At 40.7% G+C, this 22,511-nt stretch overlaps 1 protein-coding gene across 2 annotated transcripts in view; it reads right to left on the minus strand.

Moving 5' to 3' along the window:
- Positions 1-21,438, minus strand: part of LOC124304952 (homeobox protein SIX1-like) — a 33,819-nt gene extending 12,381 nt beyond the window's left edge. The window contains exons 1-3 of one of the 2 annotated variants that reach the window (XM_046763772.1): positions 19,180-21,438; positions 13,601-13,862; positions 13,164-13,398 (exon numbers count right to left, since the gene is read on the minus strand). In XM_046763772.1, coding sequence (XP_046619728.1) covers positions 13,164-13,398; positions 13,601-13,862; positions 19,180-19,482 — 800 coding nt within the window. In that variant the 5' untranslated portion in view covers positions 19,483-21,438. Of the gene's footprint in view, positions 1-13,163; positions 13,399-13,600; positions 13,884-19,179 lie in introns of both variants that reach the window. The other variant, XM_046763771.1, reaches the window with a different exon arrangement.
- Positions 21,439-22,511: the final 1,073 nt, after the last annotated feature.

A 22,511-nucleotide genomic window follows, 5' to 3' on the forward strand; every position in this document is an offset into this window, starting at 1 on the left:
GCCGTGCATTTGCACGCTTGCACACTATAAACTGCCCCCGGAAATAGCGATCGAACTATATTTGATCAGCTAATGACGATTGTGTTATTTAGAAATTGTAACCGGATACAGACCAGTGGTGGATGAACAGTTCGGTAATATCGCCAATTCTCAATTCGAAAGTCTCGTTTCATCGGCTGGCACTGATTTAACACCTCTTATCGAATTGCGATCGCGATCGGTCTTGAGATATGATAATTTCAGACCATAAAACGGCTTTCAGCTGGACACTTTAACAAGGGTGCAAATAGTCGTCAGAAGTGGATTTCACGATCAAAACACTTGAACACGTTGGAATGAAATACGAGTATTCCGTGAAGATAAGTCTGGAGATGAACCTCGTTTACCAGAATTTGTCCAACCGTAGACTCTGGTTCCAAGAGACTTCCTGAACTCTTGATTCCAAAGATCCAGTGACACTTGATCCGCGCTTTTGCCAATCGTATAATTAAATACCTGCAGTAGCACGCGCGGTTGTAATTTTGTCAATTGGATTCAAGGACCGTCGTTTCGTTGCGTGGTTTTCTTTCGTAGTATCGTTGGTGCTCTCCTCTCTTCTATCTCCTCGTATCCTGTATCGCAACGAGTTATCTAACCAGAAAGAACTCTGGAGAGGATCAGAGCACATGGTTATAGGTATAAGAGACTTGGGTAGGTGGTATAGTTCTCTGATTTCAAGCTGCAGAGCGCCGTTTTGTAACCGTAGCTTCATTCCGTCGCGGCACGGCCGCCGGCTGGCCGGCTGTTGTTGGTTGAACCGTACGTCGCGCTATTTTCGTACCGAATTCAACGCGCGGCCTGCTTGCTCCTCTCCTCGTCGCCGTCGTCGACGTCGCATTTGCCTACTCTCTCTTTCTCTCTTTCTCTCCTTCTCTCTTTCACTCTCGTCCGCGTTTATTATACGTACACGCATACACAAACCGTCCAGCTTATAAGCTCGTACCCTTGCACTCCTCGTGCAGCAGCGACTCTTGCTGCAGTCCACGGTTTAGTTTTTATCTGCACCCGATACTTGGTCTGCAGCGCGTGCCCTCTGAAAATTCTTTTCACGAACCGATTTCTATGCACGCGTGTTGCTCAATTGTCACTGTAAATCGGAATCCCCTAAACAATCAGTCTTAACAAGCAATTAAGACGTCAAGCTTCGAAACATAGCTGGTTTTTAACACCTCTGATGCTACTATTATCACCCATTTCATTCCGCGACATTTATTGTCCAATGATCGATTAGTCCATTGTATATCGAATTCGAGGGGATTTTCTGACCTCTTGTAAATTGAAAGATCTTGATGATCTGTAACATATGGAAAATCGTAGTATCTACACCGATTCCGTGCCTCTATTATCTATCTCAACTTTTTACGATACGTCGTCTAGATTTCTAGACAGATTCCTGACCAGTTGCTCACCGGTAACCCGATCCCTCGGGAGTTAGTTCTCAGCTTCTTCCCCCTTGGGCTCTCCTATAAACTCATCAGCATGCGCCAACGTCTATATAGAGACGACGCGTATTGTAGCGTTGTGTAGGTATCTCTGGCTGTTGGGACTGCAGGCTCTATCAGCTGCAGATGAGCCGCGAACTTTAAGCTCGTGCTCTTTGACGGTGCAGCAAATTATATCCTCCAGCTTGCCCCAGTGAAGTAATTTTAGAACTCGGTTGAACCAATAATATTATAATCGTCGTCATCGGGCGTTACTTGAAAAATTTCCATCATTCCGGGAAATCCTTTCGAGCATTTCTTACACAGACTCTGTAGATCAAGATCGAGAACACTGCGTAATAAAATCTTGAGGAAGGATCCAAGTGCTCTGATCACGCCGTGCAGCAAATGGCGATTACAATTCGCGCGAACAAAAGCCAAAATTTGGAACATGGAGACTACGTAAGGAGTAGGAACTCCATCTATACGAATTGCTGCCCGAAATAAGAAGGTAGCAGTGAAAAACCTTCTACGAATCACATTGCAAGATCATCGATCAGTCGATCTTGGGCATCCCTACATCCGATGACACTTCGGTGCAAAAGGAGCACTAGCGACGTTAGTGGTACTAAAAATAAATAAACCTAACGTGTACGATTACTGTGAAAAGTTTTGTCGATTCATCGATTTGAGTTCCTGTTCCTTATCTAGCTGGTCTCCATGCTTTGGAAGTCCCATGCACATAGTCACATACGTACAATATTTATAATATGCGAAACTGCTGGTGTGTGTATTTATACGTAAAGGTAGCGCAAATAGAGCCGAAAAAATAGTGAGGTTTGCGTCGGGGATCTGCAGAGGCGCCATCAAACCCTCCTCTCCTTTCCTCTCCTCTCCTCATGGATGAAGTGGGTGGTGTGTATATAGCTGTGTTGGACCGTACCCACGTATACGTGTGGGTGTGCAACGCATACAGCAGCGCCAGCCCATCAGCTCTGGCTGGCTCCTGTGTCGCCGGCTTTCCCTCGGGATGTCGTCGTCGAGTGTCAATATTGGCGTAACCTTTACTAACGTTTCTGGGGTGGTTGGTAGGTCGGTACGCCCCTTATTCCCTCCGCTTTTCATCCCATCCATCCATCCATCCATCCATCCATCCATCCATCCATCCCCCGAACGAACACTCCGCAAACCTCCACGCAACTTTCCATCTGCGCCGATCCTGCGCACACGCCGACTGACTGTACGTACTTCCATTCCATTCCGTATCCCTTTCGAATTCGATCGCATCTCTGCGGAGACACTATTTCACCTTTCCTTCATCGAAAATTTTCAATCCATTATTGGACAAGTTTTCCGCGGACTTTTTTGCGGCAGTTTTATACCTCACCATGATTCTTCAACTCTTTTTGCAGCTGAGTGTAAAAACCTCTTGCAGTAGTCGTTTCCAGTTCTTCTTTCCATTTTCGCATTCACCGTTCAGTCGGTTCCAATCATTCCCTTTTCGTTTCATTGGTCTCGCGTGTTTTTTCTCCGTTCTGACGTTACTCACTACCGTACCAATTCCAGTACGGATCCGGGGAATAAAACTGTCCGACTTTTAACTTCATCGTCAATCGCAACGTTCGGAATTTGACTTGGACTCTTGAAGTCTAGACGCGCCCCCGCGACCGTGGCTTGCATCAGGGTGCGCAAAGGGCGGTGAGGGAGGAGGGGGAGGAGAAGGAGGAGACATTCAGGGGGTTCGATAATGGCTCCTGCATCCCGTCTCTCTGTGTCAACAAAACGCTACTAATGCACGACCCACGTATCCCGGTGTACCTTATACCTACCGTATGTATTATACACATATTTGTCTGCCACTGCAGCAGTCGTCTACCCATCAATATACGCGACCATACCTTCATGTGTGATATCGGCCGGTTGGTTGGTTGGCAGGCATGAACGCATTTGTGTAATGTACATACTCCACAAGGATATACCTCGATGGGTGTACCTCCTCAACCTGCGTAATGCATCAGAAATGAAAATCATAATACTATCCCACAGTCGGCCGGGAAACAGCTTGAAGTGAAGTGTTAAAACTTTTCACATGCTTATACATGGGTGAATCCCAGTATTGTTAACTTGTCGTGACGATTATTCGATTCCAAGTTACAGGGTCTTTTATACTCTTCTTACAAGGAAGGTATCTCGGATATATCTCTCCGATTTGATTTCTTTCTTAATATGTTGCGGTAGACTGAAAACTAACCGACACGTATTTTTTTTATCCACCATTAAAATCAAGGTACGATTTGGCAGGTTTTTGCCTTTTTTTTTGTTTTTCAATTGTGAAAAATACATTTTTATTTCTCGTTATGAGAAAACTTTTCCACTTGGATTGATCGAATTATCCGAATAATTTTTCAAAAATACAACTATTCAGTTTTTTTCAAGAGAAAAATACATTTCGAAGAAAGAAAATGATAGTTTGTTACCTCGATGTCTCAGAACTGTAGGAATGCGCGAAAAACATGACTTTTTATGTTCATAACCATATTCCTAGACTTCAAAAATACTCGAAAATCATGTTTTCAAAATTAACTATTCACCCGAGAAACGAAAAACCTTGAATTACTTTGTCGACGCCTTGGCAGTTTTAAAAAAGACTCGTCATTGTTGCAGTTTCTGGAACGCCGAAGTACGACTTCGAGAATCAAGGACCGGGATGCGTGAAACAATGATGACGTAACAGAGCCATTGCAGCCGTTGGTGCATTATCACGATTACAATACATACGAAGTCAGATTTTGCCGAGGCGAGACCAGCGGTGAGTTGTTATTGTTAGCCGATTATGAGACAGACGAAACACCCTGCCGAGAAAGAGAGATAGAGATAGAGAGATAGAGATAGAGAGAGAGAAAGAGAGAGAGAGGCTCCGGCCTGCTGCAGAGGCGGGTATTATTTATTATTTTTGACTTATCTATGCGCAGTGTGTGCGATAAACGAACGAACCGACTCGCACAGTTATAGGTATGTGTTATGGTATACGGGGTGTCGCCTTCGATACAAAGCGGTTTGATTTTTCTCCTGGTTATAGCGGCAGGTCGGAATGATCGTCTCTCATCTTTGCCCTCATCGAGCGATGAAAACACGTCTCGATTTCGCGGTATGAAAATATTATGTATTGCCAAAATATCTCTGCATACGTGCAGGGATTATTGTTATTATACCAGTATCGTTGTAAACTTATATGTATATGTTTCTACCTTAGTGTAACTTCCTGCCTCAACGAATCTAGGAGTTACATAACACCTCGGAAAAAAATCTCAACCATATCGGGTTTCGATCTCGCGTTCACACATGTATATATATATATATATATATATATATGTATATATGTATATATGTACACCATTAAATATCACAACGACACTGATGTTTGTGTGTGTGTGTGTGTGGATTGGCCACGGGTACAGATATATGTGTATGAAAAACCATATTCATTATACGACAATGTTTGGATTAAACGTTTATCGGGAAACGAATGAAAGAAAATGTGCCAAATTCGGAAGAAAAATTGTAGCAAAAAGAAATTGTCATTCAAAAATCAGGTTCTAATAAACTGGATGATTATAAAATCGGCTAAAAATCATTCCAATTTCCGATGGCGATATATAAATTTTACTCCGAAACGACAAGTTGAAGCTTGAGTAAACGCACCTTCGTTGAATTACAATATGTTAATAATTTTTCAACGGATGATTTTAACTCTTGGTATGAATTATGATCCAAGAAATTTTGCGACTTGTATCTAGAAATATTACATATAACAAAGATTTGAGGACGTCGTTGCAGCAAAGGAAACACGATGGCCGCTTAGACTTGTCTAGTATTATACGGATAAACAAAAAGTGTGTGAAAAAATAAACTTTAAGAAAATATATCCGGTTAGGCCGCGGTTGTCTTTTTTTTTTTTTTTTTTACTTTCTCTCCAACTTCTTGTACATCAGTTTTATTTATTTTTTTTTTTTTTTGGTTTTTGAACCCTTCTTTTCGGAAGCTCATAAAAATCTTAAGTCCTCCTACCGCACCTTGCATCGCAGCTTTTCTACACGCTAGATTTCGTTTTCTTCCTATATATATATATACATATAGTGTTATACTAAGTATAACGTAAGCGTAGACATTACTTTTATGTATGTTTCATATAGCATATATATTATATATATATGTATGTATATACATATAACGCGTCACAGGAAAAATAGTAGAATTTCAAAAGGAACAGTAAAAGAAACGAACCGCGCGAGATGAGATGAAAATAAATAGAAAAAAATCAAATAAAACAAAACAAAATAACACCGCGGTGGTGAGAAAACGGTTTTTCAGGGTAAAAGAGGGAAAAGAGAGCTGAGGTCTGCAGCCACCTGGCACAACTTTTATACCTATGCTCAGGACTAGCTGCAGCCGCGTCAGCCACAATTATTTCACACGATGCGTGTACTACACGTACACGTACAAGAATCGCAGTTAAAAACTTCAATGGAAACCGCATTAAATACCCGCCGATGATCTCGATGTCTATGCATAACGGTGCAGCACTGCGGCACTGAAACTCGTGGTCGGTGTGATTCCGGCTCGGTCTTTCTTTCTTTCTTTCTTTATTTTTTTTTTCTCTTTTTCTTCTTCTTTTTCTCCATCCCTTTAAATCTACGTCTCAAAGGAGAGCCATTATATTTTTGGGTAAAGATGTATGAACCTACGTGTATACGGTGTAGCTGCACTGAGAGAAATTTTTAGTTCCGGTTACCGCTCAGTCCTTGACTAATTTCAATTTTTTACCATGATCGAAAAATAAAGTTCTAGGTAGAAAATGAAAATTAGTTTTCTAGCCGTTACCGGAAAGTCTGGTATCCGTTACTATTCTTTCTCATTACGATCACTGTTGCTAGATTTTCTTGCAACTGTTGCGAAAATTTAACGCTCGTGCAACGATAAATTGACGTTAAAGCCTTGTTTGACTAAAAAAGTAGAGTAAACCTCGGAAACTGATTTTGCGTTGCAATTACCAAAAAATGATCGACGATAGCGCAAAATGGTTAGGCGTACCTCGTTTTTCGTAATTTCAACAATATTCAAACACTTTTTCTAACGATACCCGTTTTAACGAATTTTTCCAGTTACTGCAACAAATGAAATACATATCTCTCAGTGCGTCACCTTATTTATACGTATACCGTATCATCGAAATTGAACCAAGAAACCAAATTAAGAAAAAGAATATAAATACATGTATATAAAAGATAGTAATTCATTTTTTAAATAAACATAGCGAAGGTATTATATGCGAAGAAGAAAAGAAATGAACAAAGAAATTTCTCATAAGTAATCAAATTTTTCAATAATTTAATAATTACTTTATTTATTTAAATTTGAATTTATGTTTAATCGAATGGTTTGGTATCATCGATTTTGGTTTCTGTCAATGATGGACAATCGATTAACGCGTATTACCTCGTATAAATATGCATATGAACACATTTCTGCAGCGCGGTATTATATATATATATATATATATACAATTTTTAAAAAATTAAAAAAAAAAAACAAAACACCAACACAAAGAACAGAAGCAACGGACTTAATGCAGCATCTCGTCGACGTGGCGAAGCAAGCGCAAATTGCATCCGTTGCAACTTTGCTCCGTTTGCATGGCATGCGTGCGGATGAATATATTACATATATATATATATATATATATATATGTATATGTATATCATATTATATTAAACATGACTAACCGTTGGAGTGTGCGATTCGCATTGCTGTATTATAACCGTGCAGCTCGAGGCTCGCGTGCAGATATCAATGATACGGAAAAGTCAACAAAGGGGGTAGAGAGAAAAAGAAATTGTAAAAAAAAAAAAAAACAAAGTAAATAAATAAAAATAAATACAACTAAGCGGGTAGTAAGGAGTCAAATACGGGAAGAAAGAAAAAAAGACGGAGAAGAAGAAGAAGAAGAAGAAGTAGAAAAACAATTCTCGCACTACGGGTGATGCAGGCTCGCGTTACAACCCGCGTCTCGGTAACTGTAAATATTTGATAGGAAGAGGCGATTAGAAAACGCTGAGATTCACCGACTCGCATACGTATGCGATATATCGTATCGTCTACATATATATATATATATATATATATATATATATATATATATGTCATATACAAATACGAACACTGACGAGAGAGAGATTTCATTTGTACAATCGGTTGAAGTTTTTTTTTCTTTTTACTTCTCTGCTTGTAGGAAAAATTACAATGAAAAGGAATACATAAATATATTTATGTAAAAATAAAATGTATATAATTTATGGGAGTGTGAGATTATTCTGATAATTTAAAGATTGATGCGCTTGTTTAAACAGTTGCATGATCGCTTCGTCAATATTGTATCGAATTTCATCTAAGTACAGTGTATCGTTTATTTTTTGCATCGAGGGTTTAAAATCTCTGATCGTAGTTTTACTTTTATAACAATACCTGCGCGTGTTTTTTTTTTTATAAGATCGAAATTATTCGAACGTTACGTTACCTATAACGATCCGTACTTAGGAATAATTATCCTGTAATTGTACGGTAACTCTACAAATTAATGAAATTTTTCTGACGGTATAAGCTGTGTATTATTATAATATGATACAAACGAGACACAGAGAGAGAGAGAGAGAGAGAGAGAGGGAGAAGAAAGAAAAATGAAATGAAAACGAAAAAACATCGGCAGTAGAATGCACCGATAACGATAACGACGATTTTATAACGGAGACGAAAATAAAATTAGTCAAGAAAAAATAAAAAATCAACCTAAAATAAAAACTATAACTCGCAGAGCAACAAAAGTGGAACGACGATGTGACTCCGTCATACGACGTGTATCTTTACACACGTCTATATATATATATATATGGTACAACGCACCATAGATCGGGTCTGCATGCGGTTTTTTGATCTATGGGAAAATGTACACAGAAGCCGTAGAGCTCGAGGCCAGATATACAATATTATTATGCTTGTGTACATTAAACACACACGCACGCATGCGCATGTACATTTACACCCTTCCCCGCAACACGTACGTCAGTTCCGCGGACCGACTCGGTGGTGCTTCCCACTTCCTTCGTCGTCCTCGTCATCGTCATCGCGTATATCCTCCACGTGTTGAGCCGGTCGTTTCGAACCGGTTCGGAAGACCGACCGATACTTCGGTATAATATAACTTCCCGTCGATGTAACGTAACTAACGAGCGATGTACGTAAATACGCACGTGCGTTGGGTACATTGCGGATTAGTTTGGTACCTTGCGGATGATAACGACGTTTGCGCGTGTAATACACCTGCAGCAGGCGAAACTACCGATTCTCGATTATCCCTGCATCGCATGATGCATCGTCGAATGGGGTTGAATAGCGTTTTTTTTTTATTTTTTTTTTATTTTCTATCGGCACCAAAAATTGATTTACAGTGCGGTACGAAACAACCGGTGATTAGATCGTGAGTATCGATTTTGGGACGGAAATAGTTTCCGGGTGTCGAAAGGCTTTGGTTTTTATGAGTCTGCGTACCGCGATTCGTTGAGAAATTAAACTTTGTATGCATTTTTCGTTGATTTTGATATTTCAAAGTTGCGCGCAAGGTTTATCCTACAGTTTGTTTGAATTTTTGCACGTTCTTTTTTTTTAATTTTTTCACACATCGTCACGGGATTCTTCTCAAATTCTCATCTGGGAGTGAGACACGCTCCAAATTTTATGTTGATAAACTGCTCGTTTTGGATCATGATTGTAAAAAAATGATTTATCTTCTTTTAAAATCGAGATATTAACGAAAAATCCTATGACAATTTGCGGGTATTTGCAAGTAGATGATGCCGGAAAAATTCGTACGCTATGCTACAAATATCAAGTGAGAAACCTTGCGCGCTGTGAATATATTCATCTTTTTACACTCCGTTAAAATTGACTCTAAAACACGTAAGAACCTAATGCACGCACACCTAATACCTCTATAAAATTTTCGAAACTCGTTCTGATCGAGTTAAAAAAATTTCCTGAAATTCCTGTAAATACTTCCTCAAATTAAAAAAATCTGACGTTGGCTAAATTTAGCGCCTCTATAGCTTAGAAAGATCTTTCTTCAAACTTTCACCCGTTTTTCAAGTACGTACACTGCGATCCTTCTCCTTGTATCCAGGCTCCGTGACCGGTACAGTCCTCCTCCTCGAACCTCTCAACCCTCAACAATAATTATATATACCCGCTGGCATTGAGCACACAGTTTGACAAGAAAACCCCAGAAGGCCGTTTTGGCGAGCAGTGATTTCCTAAGGTTTCCCAGCGGAATTGTTTGCGGATGAAGCCTATGCTAATTTTAGGCCTACTCGAGGAAATCTACTCGTGGATGGTGAACCAAGGATGCGCCATGCCTGGGCCTGACCGAAGCTCGTTCTGGGCCGGTTGTTATTGTTTTAAGAGGAGCGCTTCGCTGCAGGTCGCGTCAAAAGGAAAAGCCGCGGTTACCGCTGGCAAAGGGTTGTTTGAACAATCGCTAACTACCGTAGAAACTCCAAGGGCTCCCTGCAGCCCTCCTCCACCCCCTCTTTTCCTCTCTCTTTTTCGTTGTTGTCTCACGATCTTATTCTTCGAGTCGTAATAACTCGCCGCCACCGCCGCCTAGGCGTAGTTTATACACCGCGCCTACCCTTCTCTCACCGAAACGAAAAACTCACGGAAAAAGGCAAACGTAAGGCTTACAAAAGCCGGATCCCACCCGTTTCTGCACGTGGTTCACCGCGACAGCTTTTGCCGCCTTATAGGTAGACCCGTACACCTCGGTTTACGCCATGTGAGATACGTTACGGAAAAGTTTACCCTGAAACGAAAAGCTGTACACTGAGAAAAATTTCATTTGTTACGGTAACTAGAAAAATTGTGTAAAACAGGTATCGTTGAAAAAAACTTTCGCAACAGTTGCAAGAAAATATAGCAACAGCCATTGCAATGAGAAAGAATAGTAACGGATACCAGACTTTCCGGTAACGGTTAGAAAACTAATTTTCATTTTCTACCTAGAGCTGTATTTTTCGATTGTGGTAAAAAATGAAAATAGTTAAGGACTGAACGGTAACCGAAAATAAAAATTTCTCTCAGTGCAAGTTTGTACGACAATTTTGTATATAGATCTCAAGCTTTTGAAATGTTGCATATGTTTTGCTACGTAGCGGTTTACTGCTGAAATTTTCTATAATTCTTAATCTGCGATATAATTATTTTTTGTACACAAAATTCATTGTTACGCGAATCATACAATTTTTTTTCATCTCCAAATATCCTGAAGTCACGATTAAAGATACGATCCTCGGTTGGAAAGTTTGATAAAATGTGTGTATATATACATATGTTTTTTTTAATAACGCTCTCACACGTAATATAATAATAAAAATAAATTTTCTCCTATTTCACTATCGTAAAATCCTATTGCCGATATTCGAAAAATTTTCACATCGAGTTTTACATCGATGTGTTAATTAACTTTAAAAGCAACGATATAAAAAATTCGAAAATAATTTAGAAAGTTGTAAGTACAAAAAGCCTGTGTACAAAATATACAATCGTCGGAACGAATAAAATGTATTAAGACACTAACGATTCTACGTTCCGGCTTTACACATTTAAAAATACCCTAATAAATTGAAATTTCGCGTTTTTGACATTTGCTACCGACATATTGCAATCCCAAACAATCCCTGTTTTACAATATTTGTAAATTTTTACCCACCGCACCAAAACACATGCATAGATTATTTTCACGTAAAACGTGCGTGTATAATTTAAAAAGAGATCCCGCGAGCATGTGTAATTAATTAAACATCACGAGGCGCGTCGCTCGTGATTCCGTCGAGCCAATAATTCATTTCATGCGTCAAGCAATCTGCTCGTTCCTATCGCGAGATAAGGCTCGATGCTGTTGCTGCTGGGGTTGTAGGGAGGAGGAAGCTGTCGATGCCCGTGTGTAAATACCGACTTCGTCGAGCGTATACGTACATCGGTGAAACCCATGGGGAAACACGGGGAGAGCTGGTTAACTCCTCGTTCCCCTCGGGATAGGGCGTAAGTACGTATCGATGTGGGCGTTGTTGCCACGATTGTTATTATATTAGCCTTGAGCGGTCAAAATCCAGAGAGGAGAGAGAGAGAGAGAGAGAGAGAAATCATTTAGCGAAAGATTTCACGTGTCATAAATCGCCCCCGAAACTTTTGGATAAAATAAAAATTTGAAACGGGAGTATTTCAAGAATCAATTAATAGGTGAAAGAAATTTTTTTATACTCGATCAACTGAGTCATCATCATCGTCATCGTGGTTCTAATTTTGCCTGATTTTCGTACATACTTAAAAGTTGAATTAACTCGAATAGTATAACACTGATTGTGAGAAACAGTTTGTGCGAATGAACGGTAAAAATATATCAAAGTTTTCAGTATGTTTTAGTTCGAGAGTATACTGAGAAAAATTTCATTTGTTATTGTAACTAGAAAAATTCAATAAGCCAGGTACCGTTAAAAAGGAACTGTTTGAATATCGTTGGGATTACGAAAAACGAGGTACGCCTAACCATTTCACGTTATCGTCGATCCTTTTTTAGTCAAACGAGGCTGTCAATTTATCCTTGCACGAGCGTTAAATTTTCGCAACAGTTGCAAGAAAATCTAGCAACAGCGATCGTAATGAGAAAGAATAGTAACGGATACCAGACTTTCCGGTAACAGCTAGAAAACTAATTTTCATTTTCTGCCTAGAACTATATTTTTGGATTGTGGTAAAAAATAAAAATAGCTAATGACTGAGCGGTAACCGGAACTAAAAATTTCTCTCACGATCAGTGTAGGGAAGAAGAACAAGGTAAAAATCGTAATTGTTCCGTGTATCTTTCTATCGAAGTGTGCGATATTGTCACGATAGAATTTGAGAAAATGACAAGTATTCGTTTATAAAAATGATATTCTTCTCAGTAAATTATAGTAAGTCTTATTTCGTGTGAATATTAGAATTCTAGAAGCATGATGGAAATATTGACATGGTCAATATCAAACAGTACAAGTGAAACTGTGAAGGATAATAGAGAACTGAAACGTGTAAGTTTTGGTTTTTCGTTTGGTGCGTATACCCGGTCAACACTCAATGTCGGATAGACATTTTTGAGATTTACTATTCAAAGAGTCGACGTCGGTAACGGAGATACAACGATCGTCGGAAAAACGTCGACGGAATGTCTAATCCGAGACTTTCCGCCCATTCTCACGCGTCGTAATGTCTTGTCGAGTTTCTGCAAACGCGCACGGAATTTTTTTAAATTCATACATCGCGACGTATTGATAGCGGTATTAATTGTTCGTCAAACGTCGAAGGAACGTCGGTTTAGATATAAAGTTTTTTTTTTTTTAATTTTTTTTTCCGCACATTGTTTCATTCATTTGAGAATTTCAAGCAATTTCGGCGGACAAAAACGTTTAGAACGACCAAAAATAATATCGACGCACCGCTTAAGCGCATGCGCACTAGCATACTTACTTTGCGTACGGAAAACGTGCGTGAAAGAACGCGTTGCATAAATTACTGTTCTGGTTGAAAGAAAACATAATAAGAAAAAATAAAAAAAAAACTCACCTGTGTTCCGCTGCCCGGTCTCTTTGTCTTCGGTTTTTAAACCAGTTGCTAACTTGGGTCGTCGTCAGTCCTGTACTTTCGGCAAGCTCGCGTTTTTCCCTCGGCGAGGGGTAAGGATTCGCCGCGTACCACTCCCTCAAAACGCTACGGGATTTCTCTTTGAAACAGTAAGAGGTCTCCTCGCCGTCCCATATCGTCCTCGGCAAAGGGAACTTGCGTCTAACGCGGTATTTACCTGTTTGATAAAAATATGGATAAACGACGATTGTGAAGAGGGTCGAACCGGATTAAAGGACAAACCGAAAGCTGAAATCGATTGAATAATTGAGTATCGATTCCTTATCTTCCTTATCTTCGAATAAAGCGAAAAAAAAAAAAAAAAAAATTACTAGTTTCGTCCGGGGCGATAAAGGCGGGGTATATAAATCGATACTGACCGACGGCACCGAGAGGTCTTCCCCGCAGTCGTTCCGCCTCGATGTAGTGGGCCTTCAGCCAGAGCGCCTGGAGTTTGGGGTGGTTGTGAGGGCTGAAAGTGTGGCTCTCGAGTATCCGGTACAACTCCTTGAAATTGCCGCGGTGGAAGGCGACGATCGCCTTCGCCTTCAGGACGCTCTCGTGCCTGTGCAATCTCGCGCACGCCGGCAGGGACCACAAAAATCTTCCGAGGCGTTCGACGGACCCGGCTTGCTGGAGAACCTGTACAGACGACACCATCGCCTTGAAGACGATAGACAGGAGGGGCACACTGTTAGTCGAAATGACGAAAACGCGACCTCCTATTAATCTAGTTTATCTTGTATCTTTTCATCTCGATTCGAAAATCAATCTACCGCTTAGCCGGGTACTTTTCGCTCTATTCGGTTTCTCTATTTTTTCCAACTCTTTTTTCTCTTTTCTTTTTTTTCTCTTATTTCCAATCACACGATGCAACGCAACGAAATTTCATCGTGTATATGTATGTAGATTTGAAAATTTGTGATAAAGCAATTTTTTTTTCCCGTCCTTTCGTCAAGTTTTTTTTTTTTTTTTTTTTTCTATTCTCTCTTACGATTATTTCGTTATTTTGAAAAATTTACCAGATATACAATTCTTCCGTTTCAATTTAACGTTTTCCCTCTTCTCTTGTTTCCTTTTACTTTTCATTCTAGTTTTAGCTAATTTCTTTTTCGCTGTATACAAGACAACTAGCGTCCACGTCACACGATAAGTATACAATACATAGGTATATATTGTACCATTAAGTTAATGAAGTTTTTTTTTTTTTTTTTTGCCATTTATTTGCATAGTTTTAATTCGACATTGTTTGCCGGTTTTCTATTATTTTTTCAATTAATTTTTAATTTTCAACAACGACAATTTTCGGGCTTATTGGAAATTATTTTTCTGCCACTTCAATTGTTCCATCATTCGTTATAGCCGAAAAGAAAATTTGTCTTTCCATCTATACAGACGATATTCAATTATTAATGTACGTACATTTTTTAAGAAAAACAATTATTCTCGTGTGACGCGGGCAAGGAGCTAACGTGTGCAACGACCACATATATATATATATATATATATATATTATATACACATATATAAATGTATAGGTGAATAGATATAGTGCGATAGTATAATAAATATGTATATATATATATATATAAATAATACAATAACTGTAGTTTCTTCTTTGAGTTTGTCTTTCTCTATTAGGTTTCGTTAGGATGATAAAAAAAATATATATTATATATAAAAATATTCATACGTAATTTTTGTAAAATCACTTATATAAAATCATAATTTATAGTTTCGGTCATTTTTCATCCTTGAAATTAGATCGGGGGGGGAGGTTATCAGACGACGAAGAGGCTGAAATTTTTCCTCATCTAATGTATCGACACAAGATATATATATATAAATACATAATTTTACTTGCCGCGATTACCTAAATCGTAAAGGTTATATATCTTATAGACATTGAATCGTGTATTAACGTATAGATATTTACAATATCCGTGTATACTATGCATGTATTATGTATACGTATACCGCGATTTTATATACCCTGTAGGTTATAAACATATGTGAGATGCGCTGGATAGTGTAATAATAAAAATTGGCTAAAAAAATGTGTGTATAATATATATACAGAAATTATTATAAGCTATTCCCGGGGTTTATTTTCAGCCATTATATTCTACACATGCAGCGCGTTATGTACTCGATATTGAACATAATACGATAAATAAGTGATGGGTGTATATATAAAATTAAAAACGTCCTGTTGCGAAGGTAAAAATTGGAAAACTGTATACAATGATACTCGATATGCGATGAGGTATAATTTTAAACCGATGTTTTCCCACTTATTTTGCACCCTGTTCTTTTTCCACTCTCTCTCTCTCTCTCTCTCTCTCTCTCTCGCTCTATTCGTCCATTCATTTCTTCTAATTTAATTTATCGCAGAACAGTGATTGATCACGCTTGTCATACCTAATGCTCCCTGTATATGTATGTATACGTGGCTAAAACGTTTGCCAATTATCTTGAGGAATGAAATATTATGTGTGTATTTCGATTCGCGGCAACGATGATTGTACGTGAAAACGGCAAGTATAAATTATATCTTACGCGAATTGATGTTATTGAAATAATTTGTGACCGAGTTCTATTTTCGTTTATCTATTTTAGAGTGAGAAAGAGAAAGAGAAAGAAAAATAAGAATAGCGTAAAATGTACGACTAATTGCTCCTTAATTCGGTCGGCACGCCGACGTTACTTTAACCAAGTGACATGTGCCTCAGGTAGATTAGCTCGTGTAACTCTGCTGCAGGTGATCAGCAGCATCGGTGTTGAAACCGAATGACGGTCAACCTCTTTTCTATTTATTTGCAACCGATTGGGGCCGCGCCCGAATTCCGCGAGGGTAATTCCGTTCCGATCATGTTGCTCCAATTATTCATCAACAACTGCGGTGTTTTCCCGCCCTTTTAATCCGTTCAAATAGTAGATCCGATCTATCCATTCCGGAATTGATTCATCGTTTGCTTACGCCGATCCGAACAAATGGGTATATAAAAATGAGACGTGAAAAATTAGTAAAGAATATACAAATATTCCAGGGATCTGTCAGCTTGTCGTTAATATTTCGATTTTACGCAATTAACTCTAATTGTAATATCACGCAGGCAGCTGTATCGTGTGATTCTAGTTATAGCAATAAATACCGAATCTTCAAAGCAACGTCAAGTCCGAGAGATTCGTGTACGAAATGAATTTCGAGTGAGAGAAAAAGAGAGTAATAACCGCGTATATGCCCGATGATTCAATTCGTACGAAGGGGAAAAAAATGTATTAATAGTATTAATACACGAAGAGGATGTAGCTGGTACGTGGTTCTTGTGATGATCCGAACCGTAAATCACTCCGCGATATGCAGGGATTTAAAACTCGCGGAACGGAAGATCTATTCGGATCAAATGTCAGTCATCGTGACCCAAAAATCCCAATGCTGATACGTATTATGCCAGAAACGACAAGGTTTTACTTATTCTCCTCGCCTTGTTATTCGTGCAACACCGCGAGGTATCGATTATTGATGTCATTCTTCTTATCGATCTCTCACGTTAGGAGAAACCAAAGAAAACAAAAACTGGGGAGTAATGGAACATCAGGAATGGACGGAGCAGTTATACTCCTTTCCACTAAGTGCCAATATTTAAAAAATGACGTCTAATGGTACTCGAGTATCTCAACAAGTCGGGAGTGTAATGAGAGTGCTTGTTGAGTATGGGCGTAGAGATGAGTGTACTTGTAGAAGGGCCTCGGCGTGATGAAACAATGGGATCCAGGTGCCGAGGCTGCGTGGTACGGCAAAGCCCATGCAAAGGAGAGGGAAGGGTTAAGATCTATAATTATTACCGGTTGAAATAGTGGCTGTAAATAGTCGCGAGCGTACCAAACCGTTTACTTGGTACGTGTATACACAAACCCGAGAACGTTTTCACACGTCCAACACTCCAAGTGCTGCATTAAGTCCGCTTCGGTATAGCACAGGGAACGGCACAAACAGGGTTGACAGGTGACGAAAGCTTTATTGGGGGGAGGTTATAAATAAATATTCAGAGCTGATTGTAGGTGCTGTGGGAAAACTTGGAAACGGCTAGGATTTCGCTCTTCAACTATTCGCCCCGGACTTTTCTCCGCGAATGCAGTCGTCATGCATTTGTGGCAAATATCACAGTGGCAGAAACCCAAACACAAAAATTTCAAGGTTCTAATCTAACAGTAATCTAAATTCACTAGCAACGCGCAGTCCATTGTTGGACTGTTTGGTAACGAATTGAAGATCTTTTGCAGCGGTGATTGACGGATGATACAGCACTTTATAACTCCTTGCGAAGGATGAATAACAGTTTTGAAATCGGATAGCGAACCATTTGAACGGTATTAAATTCGGTGCTCCATTTTTTACGGTTTGTAGGGAAGTCTGAGAGCGGTGCAAGAGTCAAATAAGATGGAAATAATCAGACTGTAGGAGAATCGTGTCACCAAAGTACAGAGGAAGCAGGAGAAAGATGAGAGCTTGGAAGCTTGATGGCTTCAAGTTTAATGGTATGCAACCGTTTTTCATACGCCATGTAACACATGGTGGATGAGACCCCTTAATTTATCTCGATACCGAGGGTCACGTGACGTGACTAGAGTGGTGGCCTCGATTGAATTACCGGATTACGCTTGCCGACTGGCGGCATGGCATAGCTTATAGGTAATCGGTGCCAATTTTACATCGACCGAGTATGACTGTGTAAACAATCAATGCCCATCGTGTTCTTTGTGTATAGGTTAGTTGGCGTACCGGGAATTGTGTAAACCATTATATCCCTGCCTGGGGATTTTCTTATGCCTGTATACTAAATGAAACGCGAAATTGAACGAGGGGCTTTGCATGCATGCGTGCATGCAATCTTCGGAGACGAATACCATGCAGGCGGAGTTCTCTCTCTCTCTCTCTCTCTCTACTGATGAACTTGATGGTTTACGCAAACGTTTCTTAGCCCGTCGATAATGCAACGAGTCTTTCTCCAAAACGACGATGACTATACGACTTTGCAAATTCAAAAGTCTAATCATAGGTCGTTGAGCAATAATAGAGGATATTTATGTTACTGTGCGATCTGAAGATGACCTGAGAAAATGAGCTTGAAGATTAGACCAGGGTTGAAGACAATTCAAGCTGCATGTCTTTGTCGCCTTTGAATTTTATAGTCATATTCCATTTACGTTCACATTACAGCTGCACAAGTTTTTAACAATCAGGCAAACTTCTCACACTCTGCACAATTCTGTCATGCAATTGCGAATAAAGTGAATATGTCATTTATGCAGTTTTCCAAATTCCGTAAATGTCATCTCACGATGTAGCCAAGATTATTATAAATTTATGGCCCCTGAAGCTAGATTCTTAGCACATGATATTCCACTGGTGCGAAATAAGACAGTTGTGGTTCTGTTCTGTTTTGCAACGTAACTGTAAGTTGGTTTCGGTTTCACGTGCATTCGACAAATGTCTCATTCAAACATTGTATAGCTACGACTCGTCACTCCAATGATCAATCAATACTTCGTTCATTACCTAGGTTAAAGTTCCCCGCCGGTCGCACGCAGGTATAAAAACTACGGTGTCAATTTTCGGATACCGCAGAAATCCGCTGCACTGCGCTTGGTGTAGAAATTCAACATCGTATTTAGTGGTACGATTGTCAGAGTTAAGACGGTGTTAAATTAATCGGGGAAAATGGAAAACTCGGTGGAACACCGAACCGTCTATAGGTACGCTCCGACAAGGGAACCCAAAAAGATCAGCATTTGAACTCAGGCTCCCAGCGTTTATACTGCGTAACGTATGATTAAGGTCTCGTGATGAAAGATGATCGAGAAAGAAGAAAAAAAACTAACCATCCAACGAAACCGTTCATCGATCGCGATCGATCGAAGGCAACCTCTACCTTCAAAGAATGTACAAACGCACCTCACAAACGCAGGCTACTTGTTCCTGGGTGAACCCAAAGCTGGGTAACTGTCCATTGGTTCCGCCGCCGCCGGCCGAACTTGCCGGGCTATCCTGAGGGCTGTAGGTCGTCGGTCCGCCGGCGGTCGTCGCGTAGCTCGCGGCTGTTTGGGCGTCTATCACGGGGGCCCCCGACCCATGACCTAAGGGCGTCGGGGTCCCCTGGGGGCTGTAGTCCCCAGCCGGACCCAGCAAGTCGCTACCACCGGGGCCCATGGCTTGTTGAACCCCGGAGCTCGCCCCCGCGCCCCCGTACCCAAGCATCACCTCATCGCCGGGGCCAATTCCGCCCCTTGCAACTCCGCTGGATCCGACCTCCACCGTGAATGTACTGCGAATATTTTTCACTCTCCCACCTGGTCCCGTTCACACTCAACGCACTGAGGATCGGCACTTTTTCACACCGCGCGCGATTTCGGCTGTTCGTCGTGAGGTTCTTCGACGACTCGAATCGCTCCTTCACTTCATCATCGAGTCCACTTATCACCGATCATCCTTTACTCACCACCACCCGTACTTTGTCTTTCGTATTATGTACACTGATGAATCGGTCTTATATCGATGCTCCTTGGGCTCCGGGCACGTCTCCCTCTTTTGGACCCCCTTCGATTTCGGATAGCTAATGTGACACGCTGGCTTCGTGGTGTGGATCACTCGGTTCCTGCCCACCGTAATTCGCAATTTTTTATCGCGTTTAACCCTCCCGCTACTGGACGCGGTGGTATCATGACGTGATCCGAGGGTACGACAAGAACCGTAACACTATTTTACCCAGAACGATAACCATGTCGAACACTCGCCGGACATACAAGGTGCAGGCAAAACTGTACAACGGAAAGTACCTGCAGGGTGGGATGCACAATTATCACTTCAGCTGAGGGTGACCGGTGTCACTACAATGATCGTAAAATCAGTCCGGCAGAGGATGATGACCGGTAGATGATGATTCACGAGACAGTGGAGTATCGAGTGTAGTAAGTCGAAAATGTTGAACAGACGGTAGAGAGGAGTAGTTCAGTGTCGAGGAACATGAATGTGGGCTAGTCGCGCGCGTATTCGGATATTTTTAGTCACTCCAGAGTCGCGCTGTTGCTGCTGGTGATGTTGGTGCTGCTAGTGCTCTCTTGCTCTCGGGTGTCGCGGCGCTCTTTGGCGTACATAAGCTATATTCTCAGGTTACAAACAGCACTAGCAACGCCGCTTCCGACTTCGGGTTCCCAATGAGGACGTCAGGAACGTTCGCGTTTCGCTATCGCACTTTGGTACAATTGCACCGACGGTCGATATTGGTGTCCGTTTTCCAGTTCAGTGTTCGCTTTATCACGGTCTCGCTCTATTTTCGAATCCCGTGTACCAAGACCTGCGAAATTCAATCCTCGTCCGCGCAGGCACACTGATATTGTACACGTTGCATGGAGTTGGGAATATCTCGATTCCTACGTCGTCTATTATTAGCCCCGGGTTCGACTTGAGAGCTTCTTCTTCTCAGTCTTATGCCGAGTCTACTACCTACTGCTTCTGCTTCTTCCTCTTTTCCTCCGCTTCCTCCTCCTCCTCATTCGCTTGCCAGCTCCTCGTTCCGATCCAATGTTTTCTTCATTTATAAGCCGCAGCACGTTTCGCGGATCCGTTTGGGCTGTTACATTTCTTCTTTAAAATCCTCCGTTCACAACATCGAAACTCCTCTTCTTTGCAAGTACATTTACCACATGACCTGTTTATTATATTTTACACACGCACAATCACCATTTATATACGTCTAATCCACAATTTATTATCATTTACACACTGTCACTGTAATCGAATACTTGCTTTCATTTGCACATATATACTCATTTACCAATTGCCAACTGTTGGATACTGTTACACACCACCGTTTCAATCAATCGTTGTACCAAGTGGAGTGGAAAACCTTTGGTAACAAAGTGGGAACCGAGACGATATAAGAATGAGAGAAAAATTTCGTCTGACAATACAACCAAAAAAAAATAAAAAATCAAACAGTATAATGAAAAATCTAGTATAAAGCGGTGGAGGATTGAACGATGTTGAGCAATAAATAATTAAGCCCTTGTAACGTGAACGTGCGTTTCCTTTCTCGTTCTAGCTCCAGTACAATAGTCAATGGATATCCCGGTGCCGAAAAATTAAGGGTATCCAGCATACTCTCCACACGACCGACGCGCTTCAGAGATGCTGTCGTATGCGCACCTACGAAAGAACTGGCGAACGGCGGGGCCCAGTTCTGACCTCGTTGTCATGCGCAGCTTGGAGGCTTATTGGCTGGGGGTTTGGCCTCCATGACGACTCCGGCGACTCGCATTTCCATTGGCTACCAGGCGGGGCGAGTACCACCATTCTAAACCGCTATTGGACCCGACCTAGGCACAAGGTATTAAACTACACCTTTCATTCTACCCCAGTCTTTTCATCACCGGTCTACCTGTGAATTGTTCTAATACGCCTTATACTTGCTGTGCAATTATCGTGGTGTCGACTAAATCACTATCGCTTGAATGACATCAACAATTCGCACTTGCCCGTCGACTGATAACTATACATGGCGTATGTGGTATTCTCTTTCCGACAAGGAAAATCCGTGCATCATTGAAACTCAAAGAAATATCTCAGATATTTATCCTTTCTTTACATCAGAACGTTGCAACGATTATGTTGAAACACTTCTTGCCTTTCGGTCGATTTTAATTTCACCTTCTTATTTCTCGTCATTGCAGTGGCTTGACTTTTATAATTCCAAAATATAACAGTCGCCTTCTTCGGCTTGCTAAATCGGTTTTCTTCCCCCATACAATACGATTAATATTTGGTTACTTCGTTTACCGTTTCGATTTATTTCTGCGGTAGGATTGGTCGTATCTTATATAGGTACAGGTCCTTAGGTATTGACGTTATACGAATAAGAAAGGACGATCGTGCATTCATTTAAGATAAATAATTGCGTATGCATTATACGCGCTGATACCTTCGTACGTATACTTACGACCGTACGTAGGTATACCTACTTGAATGTATCATATATATTATATCTGGGGTCGAGAGGTGTTGGCTGCAGTAATTTGAGATGTGAGAAAAGTGCGGAGTAAGCTTTTCTCCGGAACGAGACAGAGAAAGAGGTAGAGGGAGTGTAAAAAATGAAAAAGTGCTTGTGGAGAGCGGTTTATTGTTATCGCTATTGTAGATATTTACGCCTCGGGTTTTAAAACTGTTATCATACAACGCCGACTGTCGACTGGGATACATTATTACACTTCAGTTTGACGACCACGATCATA

This window comes from Neodiprion virginianus, chromosome 5, assembly GCF_021901495.1.
Source record: "Neodiprion virginianus isolate iyNeoVirg1 chromosome 5, iyNeoVirg1.1, whole genome shotgun sequence".
In the NCBI taxonomy this organism is placed as follows: Eukaryota; Metazoa; Arthropoda; class Insecta; order Hymenoptera; family Diprionidae; genus Neodiprion; species Neodiprion virginianus.